Genomic DNA, 9,305 nt, shown 5'->3' with positions numbered 1-9,305 from the left:
ACTGGATTTCCATCAGTTCCGAATGAAGTATTAAAGATTAATCATAATTACTAAAGAAAATTATGGCCCTTTTGATATAAGGATGGACTTCCTAAAATTTTAGAAATTTATGTATTTATGTTGATACCTTTTTATGTAGTTCACCAGGCAATACCTGATGGTCTTGACCTGGTGCAGCCGGCAATACCCGATGGATCGATTAACCAGGCCTAACCTGATACATAAAAAAATATGACAGGTTTGGATTCAAACTTTTTGATCCAATGCAGCTAGGAAAGGACTCAGTTGTGCAAAAAACCAAGAAGAACCCAAGCGGCTTGCAGCTAAAGCAGCAGGCATTTGGCCGTTGGTTGAAGGAGTCTCCATTGTAATAAACTCTATGAACTGCTGAGTGGTGCACAGAGCAAGCACTCCTTAAGCAAAACGAAAAATATGGATGCCACTAAATATGAGTTCCAAATAACAGGAAGAAAACGTCAGGCTGGATGTACAGAAAATATACGGCTTTTTTATTTTCATTATATACCTCCTCCATTATGGTAACAGATCACAAGGGAAAAAATACCAAGCAGAATTGGCATAGTTATACCTCCCTACTCAACAAACATAAACAAAAACTTCCTATAAAGAAGGCATATGCAATTGCCTTCCCTACGTACCATGAGTACAATTCCCCAAAGGAAAAAAAAACATGTTGATGCTAGTCAAACACTAAATAGCAAGAAGATCTGATCCGCTGCCACATTTGAGTGATCCCAAACTTGACATTCTGAACTTCTTCAAAAGTAAATTAGATCTTCCACAACATAAAATTTCACCTCATCAGCTCTTCTCTTTCTTGTTGTGGTAAAGAGAAGTATTCCTTTGATAGGATGGCTGGGAGAATGAATCCAGAGACGACAATTTTCTGTAGTCTTTACGTATGCTCCATAAGATTTCTGCACACCTCCTCATGCTGGGCCTTCTCTGTCTCTCTGGAGCTAAGCACTGGAATACGAGCTCAAGTATCTGTTCCACTGCCAGATAGGTGGCAGGGCTTGGTGATAGATTTGGGTCCAATATTTGTATTGCATTATCTTCCGTAAATTTCTTCATTGCCTGTACTTTCACAAAGACAAGTAGGAGCTTAAAAGAATTCACCATATAGCTAACATAACAGCGACAAACCATTCTGTAACAATCAAATAGAAAAAATCTCATTATACACGTGCAAATATTATAAGCATCTCCATTATTGTCATGCAAGTTTAATAAACTTGCTTTAAACCTCCTCCTCCTCCTTTGGAGGCCAAGGGTGTTTTCAGCAATCCAGAAGTCAGCATTGACTAGAAAGTGGAAGTTCTGTATGAAAGAAACTGATACATACCCATTTTGCTGTAACCCGTTCCTTGAGATCCCTTTGTGCTTCTATGGGGCGCCTCCCAGATAGTAATTCCACCAGCAATACACCAAATGAGAAGACATCGCTCTTCTCTGTGACCTGATAAGTTCTAAGATATTCTGGATCTAGATAGCCTGCAGTCCCTTTTACTTGTGTCGAAACATGGGTAACTCCAGACTCAGACACACCAAGTCGTGAAAACCCAAAATCAGCAACCTTAGCACGGAGATTATCCATTATAAGAATGTTGGAGGATTTAATATCTCTATGAATGATAGGCTGATCTGCGAAATCAAATTCTATGAATCAGGACAAGAAATTTTAAAAGAACAGATCTAAAAGAAGCTCTCAACTTCTATGAACCAAAAAGCACATGCAACAGGATGTTGGAGATTCAAGAATGGATTCCCATGCTAGCCAAAGCATTTTTTCGGGAAAGCTAATGATTTTAGGAATTCATCTGAGTGAAGATTATTTACTATGATAGTTTCCCATATATCTTTCTTGATACCTAGGAATTCAACTAAGTGCAGGTTATTTACTATGATAGTTTCCATATATCTTTCTTGATACCCTTTGTTTTTCAGCAGCACATGAATGTATAGTCCTTCCTGCCTGTACTCTCATGATTCCATTCAAGATGCCCTAAACTACTGCCAAACCACATTCTTCTTATGGGTTATCGGCCCAGCTCAACCATAAAGGGCAACTAAGGAAAGTTTTATTTGGGGAATGCATAATATGTTTGCATGGATGCAGACTGTTACACAGCTGTGTTGCCCTGTTTAATGAAGTAGTAACTAGAGAAGGTTGGCAAAATGAACATGTACAAGTGTGCTTCAAGGACACGACAAGAGATGAGAATGTGAAACATTTAGTTTCTACCACCAACTTGTTGGGTTTATGCCAACTAGCCCTACGGGAAGGCCTCACTTTGTATTGGATGTATGCATATGGTCCAGCCCTGCAAGGCCTGAGTTCATATTAGGCTTATTTGTGCTCCATAGGTCCAATCTCATGAGGAGACCACCATTATATTGGGTCTATTCCATGGGTTCGGTACATTAGGAGTTTCCTCTCCTGAGGTAAAAAAGCTCCCACATGAAAAGTGGGGAAAAGAAGAAAAAGTGATTGTGATTACTCTAAATTCTGCTAAAGAGAGTGGAGACGGTGTTCCATGGGTTTGCCCCATAAGGAGTTTCCTCACTTCCAGAGCATGTTTAGTTGGCACGGAGGGTGGAGGGTGGGGGGGGGGGGGGGGGTGCGGTTGGGGTTGGACTCTGGAATGGGAGTGGGAATGAGTGGTTTGGACTCTGGAATGATGGGAATGAGTGACTCCCATTCTAGCTGTTTGGTTGGGGAGAGTTCCATTCCCATTATGATTCTAAGAGAAAATAGAAATGCTCCAATCTCCCAAAACCCAATCCCTATTTTTTTTTCTAATATTTAAATTCCATTCCGATTTCGGTCATGAACCAAACATATCGGGGGGGTACGGCCATTCCGATTCCCATTCTAATTCATTCTAGTTCTGGTTCCAGTTTCAAACCAAACATGCCATCAGATACCTCTCATGTTGAAGAGCATGGGGAGAACAAGTCCAAAGAAACAAGAGAAAGGACGAAAGAGAGATAGAGTGCAGGGAGTGCCATTCCTAAAGTATAGAGAAGCTTCAAGAGGAATCTCTCTAGTGCAACAGAGAAAAGAAAGTAACTCTTGTATGCCCTGATCTATTGTAATACTCCAAAATCTAGGGCAAAGTTGTGGGAGATTGTACTCATTCTATTTGAGTTTTCTAGTAGATCTTTTCCCTAAAGGGTTTTGTATGGTTGTACCTTTCATCTACTCGAAAGATACGTCGATGATATGTCTACGACGTTGCTTGATCCCATTTCCTCTGGAGCTTCTGGTTGTTTCTGGCTTATTTCATCTCTAACAAGTGTTGTTTGCACATTCCCAATGATTGCAAGATTTGGGTGCGCTGTTTTAGTCTCATTCCAGCAGTTTGCACAAGTTCATACTTGTGTCTGAACCCTTGTTTCTGTTGAAAACTTGAGCCGGAGAATAAACCCTTGTATGATTGTCGTTAGATTAGTGATCACACAAGGATGGTTGAATATACAAAATTTCTTGACAAGAAAAATAGAGGAAGAAGGGAAGAGAATAGTAACATGTATAATGGCTGTGGTGATGAAAAGAAAAGTGAGTGGTTTGGACTCTGAAATGGGAGTGGGAATGAGTGGTTTGGACTCTGGAATGAGAGTGGGAATGAGTAACTCCCATTCTAGCTGTTTGGTTGGGGAGAGTTCCATTCCCATTACGATTTAAGAGAAAATAGGAATGCTCCAATCTCCCAAAACCCAATCCCTATTTTTTTCTAATATTTAAATTCCATTCCGATTTCGGTCATGAACCAAACACGTTGGGGGGCATGGCCATTCCGATTCCCATTCTAATTCATTCTAGTTCTGGTTCCAGTTTCGAACCAAACATGCCATAAGATACCTCTCATGTTGAAGAGCATAGGGAGAACAAGTCCAAAGAAACAAGAGAAAGAGGAGACGAAAGAGAGATAGGGAGTTCCTCTAGGGTTTTGCTTGAGAGGAAGAGAGAAGAGTTCTCGTACCCAATCTAGATGAAGACTTGGAGAAGAGTGCAGGGAGTGCCATTCCTAAAGTATAGAGAAGCTTCAAGAGGAATCTCTCTAGTGCAACAGAGAAAAGAAAGTAACTCTTGTATGCCCTGATCTATTGTAATACTCCAAAATCTAGGGCAAAGTTGTGGGAGATTGTACTCATTCTGTTTGAGTTTTCTAGTAGATCTTTTTTCCTAAAGGATTTTGTATGATTGTACCTTTCATCTACTCGAAAGATACGTCGATGATATGTCTATGACGTTGCTTGATCCCATTTCCTCTGGAGCTTCTGGTTGTTTATGGCTTATTTCATCTCCAACAAGTGTTGTTTGCACATTCCCAATGATTGCAAGATTTGGGTGCCCTGTTTTAGTCTCATTCCAGCAGTTTGCACAAGTTCATACTTGTGTCTGAACCCTTGTTTCTGTTGAAAACTTGAGCCGGAGAATAAACCCTTGTATGATTGTCGTTAGATTAGTGATCACACAAGGATGGTTGAATATACAAAATTTCTTGACAAGAAATAAAGAGGAAGAAGGGAAGAGAATAGTAACATGTATAATGGTTGTGGTGATGAAAAGAAAAGTGAGTGGCTTGGGATGTAATCTTGTGTATTTATAGACTATCAAAAGTCATTTATGAAGAGTTGCATTCCTTCACAATCATGTCCCTCCATCAATAGTCACTTATGATGTGGTGCATCCCTTCACCATCATATCTCTTTGTCAGTAGTCACTTACGAAGAGGTGCCTATTGGTTCCAATCAAATAGCCACCAATCACATCCCTTCACCATCATATCCCTTCATCATGTCTTTTCATTACAACGATTGTTATGTCTCTTCATGACATCTCTTTATTTCAATTTGTAATCCAGCCATCCATGTGGGAAGTCCTACACACGGGTTTTCTGCCTCATATACCTGTTTTTATGATGTTTGGATGCAACCACCCAAATTACATGTTAATCATAGTACGATCTTGCATCATACCAGGGCCGGCCCGAGCCTTAGGCGACCGAGGCGGTCGCCTAAGGCCTCGGGCCAATGGAAGGCCTCCGGGAGGCGAAGGGAGCAAAGAGATTGAGAGAGAGAGAGAGGGAAGTTCCTTGCCCTGTGTGTCTGACCATGACCAAAAGGAAGCAAAGGCCCCATATAAAACGGGAACAAGAGCTGGCTACGAGTCTTCCCCCTTGATGGAAGGGAGGTGGAGAGTTTTTTGGCCTGCAGAGGGGCAATTTGGGAAGTTGGGGACAGTAGTTTTGTTTTGGGTGGAGAGAGAGAGAGAGGAGGGATTTGGTTGGCCTGATACACGCCTGAAGCCACTCTTATCTTTCATCCCTTCTCTTTTTTGGTCTTGGTCCTGGTTTTCCTTCCCTCGCATTACTCCTGATCCAGCTGGGCCATCAGGAAGAAAGATAGGGGGATTAGAGATGGACTTCTTGGAGGGTGGAGATTCTTTTAATTTTCTCCTCTCAGTTTCTTCTCCCCTCTTGGGTGGTAGAGAGAGAAAAGGAGGGAGGGGGTTGAATTTTCCATAATGCCCCTACTTTCTCTTATAGAGAGGTTCCTTTCTGGACATATTCTTTTCTTTACCTTGACCATGAAGTGCCATGGGATGACCTTTTCCTATTCTGCTCTTGCTTGACATGGTAAACAGTATTGCCAAACATTATCTCAGTTATTTAATCAGTTTCATGGCCCTTCTTTTAGAGTAATTACTTTTCTGTGCTTCCATTCAAGAATTATATTAAATTAAAAAGGCTTCTTGTCTATCTTTATTAGATTCATGTATCTTTGTTGAAATAGTGTACTTGATAGCTATCTATTTCCATATCATTTTTTTAAGTATTTTATACTTATTAAAAAATTTTATTACATTCATTATATTCGCCTTAGGCCCCCAAATGTATTGGGCCGCCCTTGCATCATACAGCTAAATGACACACATGATCAGCAGGTGTCTTCAGTTTTTGCCAAAATCTGTTCCATCGCAACTTTGTGATTTCTAGTAGAGGCCAGGTTATGGGACCCCAACACAACTTAGGAAGCAAAAGGCAAACATATAAGAGCAACAAAAAAAACGAACACTCTAAACACACCTGAATACATATGAAGATATGTAACAGCATGAGCAACATCGATTGCAATATCCAGCCGTGCAGCAAGGTCCAAAGGTTTTCCACGTTGACCTGAAATTTATTAAACACATGTCAGCATGAAAATGTCAAATAGTTGAAAGATATAGTAGAAGATCAAAACAAGGCTCATGCAATGACTAATCTTTTAAATATCAACAACAGTATAATGACAACCACAACAACAAGAAGTGAAACTGTAGTATGACTATAACAACAAAATGGAAAATGCGCAATAAAAACTTACAGTCAAGATGTTCTCGAAGAGTTCCATTAGGAACATATTCAACAACAATAATCTTCTCATCCTCATATTCCAAATACCCATAGAACCTGACCAGATTCAAATGCTCAACACGTGCCAAAGTCTGAATCTCACTCTGGAATTCCATGCTTGGATGGTTATCATACAAATTCTGCAACGAATCACAGCATGATACTAATATCAGTCTTGATTTTCGGTTAAGCCAATACAATTTAAGAAAAGCCATCAGTTTTTTTTTTTTTTTTTTTGACAAAAAGTGAAATAGCTATTCCAGAATTTCATAAAGATAATGAAAAGGGAGAAGAAAAAGACATAAACATTTGCTCGAAAAGAAAGAAAAGCCATAGCATCCCAAAACAACAAACAACTGCATCTAACCTTTTTGGCACGCTTAACTGCAATAAGTGTGCCATCATCTAGTTTGCCTTTATAGACTATACCAGAGCCACCATGTCCAACCTTCAAAGCTGGGGAGAAATTCTTAGTCGCTTTCTGGATCTCCGCCATGGTGAATGCCCTACGTCCAGGCTCTCTTTGGAAAGTATTTCCTGAATTACTACTATATATTCCTTTGCCCGATCGTCTCATGTCAGTAGCATAAGAGCTTCCACGAGAGCTTCCATAAGCACTACGCGATTGGGTGACTAAAACAAATCGATCAAAAAGAGTCAATGAAAGTAAACTAAAGTTGCCGGTCCTTTGCCTATCTCTCAAACAAACAAATCAAAATCATAATTTCGCAAGAATTCACAAGCTGAATGATCAAATGCATCAGAACAATTAGTTCATCACCTTTGTACATTTTTAATAAATTCCAAGACCATATCAGAAACAACAATGGAACAAAGCTGCCAAAACAAGCAAAGAACTCCAATTCTCAAAAGATTTAACATTCTGCCCTAAATTTCCAAAATGCAATTCAGCAGAAACAAAAAAAAAATTGGGGAAAGAAAATAGAGATAGCCCACCAAAAAAAAGATATACTTTTCCCTAGATCTTGGACCAATAACATAATATTTTTTAATATCTTATAAACCTACGGCAAGATTCCTGAGCACTTTTACTGCTACCGCGGAAGAATGATGACAACCTCAAACTATTAAATCCAAAATTTCAATCACACAGCGTGAAAATTACTGCCCAACAAGGATTTGTTTGCCCAACAACAACAGATCAAAACCATTTAAAACCGGAGAAGAACATCAATTTTCCAAAATTATCCACACAAAAGAATAACTTTTCCCCAACATTCTCATGTATTTCTAAATAAAAACAAGAATACAAGCAAAAAAGAGAGCGCCAAATTCTAATCCAAAATTTCTTAAGGAGGGTGGGGAGGAAAGAAGCTTACGAGAAGGCCGCTTGAAGTCCTTCTCCGAGAAATCGTCCTTCTCCGACCTCACCCCCGGCGGGCCGAAGCAGGACCCGATCGCCCAGGCGGCCATCTTGACCGGGTTCCGGCCGGACGACGACGACGACGGCTTGCAGCCGCCGGATGAGACCGAGGAGCCGGAGCTCCGATAGATGTCCCAGCTGTCCTGGGACTTCCGGCTGGTGGTGCTAGTGTTCCGGCTGGCGGCGCTTGGTCGCCGGCTGCCGGACGCCGGCGCGGGGCTTCGCATCATCGGGAAGCCGCGGGAAAGACGACGGGGTTCGGTTGGCCGCCGGGGAATATCTCGCGTTATTTAACGTGCGCCGCTGAGAAGCTTTCTTAGCTTTGGTCGATGCCAATTGGCGCTCCGGCGCGTGGATGGGCCAACGTCCCGAATACTTTGGGTGGCGGGAGGGATGGTGGGTGGCGCGAGACTCAAGTCAAGGTCAGCCTCCGAGGACTCCCGAGAACATTCTCTGAACTCAGATCGTTTTTGTCAGACAGCTGTTAGATTTGAAATTTTCCTGTTTTTTCACTATTTATTCTAGTTTTTAATAAATTGATCAAACCGGAAATTTTTTTGTCTATAACGAAAATGCTTGAAGGCGTCTCTACCACTCAAGCTGGACTCCACTTCCCCATTTCTATAGTATTTCTCACACATGTCCAATAATAGTAATATGTAATTGAAATCAAAAGTAGAAAAAGAATATTTTCAGTCATGAGCTATGTTGGATTTTTTGTTTTTTTTTTTCTTTTTCGGATAGGGTTTTTTCTCTTTCCTTGGGTTTGATTTGGTGGCATGGGATGGGAGGTAGAACTGGAAGGCTATATTTCAATTTACATGGATGCATCCCTCAGCTAATAGAGATTTAAGTCATGATTCTTGCCACAACAAAATAAAGTCATCATTGTCTTCTTGAATCCTATTTATGCTCTAGATTTATTAACAATTACTAGTAATGCATCATTGACATTTTGCTTGCAATATATGCAGGGTCCCATTAACAAATGTGTAGGGACATTTGTTAAGGGTGACTATCTAATTATCTTAAATTACATGCCAAATTTTGATTGGAGGGAAATCTAATTATTCATGATTTGAATTCTATAATTTGATTTTCTAGTTTAACAATTTCATATTTACCATTTATAGTTCATTAGAAGTATTATCCACTCATAATGATGAATACAATGCATGGGTGAGATGTTGATGGGATGGAGAGATATTAGAAAATTTTGATAAAAAATTAGGAAGGATTTGGTAGCTCAAATACCATATAACAACATTTAGTTAACCAATTAGAATGAAACAAATAATATTAAATTAATGAGGAAATTACCTTGGCAAATACTTTTGGGCCATTTGTTAATATTTACCATATATTTATTTATTAAGTATTGCTAGATGTTCCTATCACGAACGATTTTTCTACCGTATTGCACGAGAGGCTTGATGTAACTTGCAGAATTTGGCACGATAAGAGATGGTTGGTTATGAAATTTTCAAGCCACT

The 9,305-nt window shown here is 40.0% G+C and overlaps 1 protein-coding gene across 1 annotated transcript; it reads right to left on the bottom strand.

The window, feature by feature from the left end:
* Positions 1–488: 488 nt before the first annotated feature.
* Positions 489–8,288, bottom strand: LOC103710368 (calmodulin-binding receptor-like cytoplasmic kinase 2). The gene is made up of 6 exons (XM_008796056.3): positions 7,769–8,288; positions 6,796–7,061; positions 6,400–6,568; positions 6,117–6,206; positions 1,367–1,665; positions 489–1,098 (listed from the first exon to the last, which is right to left on the bottom strand). The coding sequence occupies exons 1-6, from the start codon at positions 8,040–8,042 to the stop codon at positions 823–825; spliced, it is 1,374 nt and encodes a 457-aa protein (XP_008794278.1). The 5' UTR covers positions 8,043–8,288; the 3' UTR covers positions 489–822.
* Between the last annotated feature and the right edge of the window lie 1,017 nt (positions 8,289–9,305).

The sequence above is a fragment of the Phoenix dactylifera genome, unplaced genomic scaffold (assembly GCF_009389715.1).
Source record: "Phoenix dactylifera cultivar Barhee BC4 unplaced genomic scaffold, palm_55x_up_171113_PBpolish2nd_filt_p 001938F, whole genome shotgun sequence".
Classification (NCBI taxonomy): Eukaryota; Viridiplantae; Streptophyta; class Magnoliopsida; order Arecales; family Arecaceae; genus Phoenix; species Phoenix dactylifera.
Note: the sequence above shows the minus strand (reverse complement) of the source record. Positions and strands in the feature narration are given on the sequence as shown.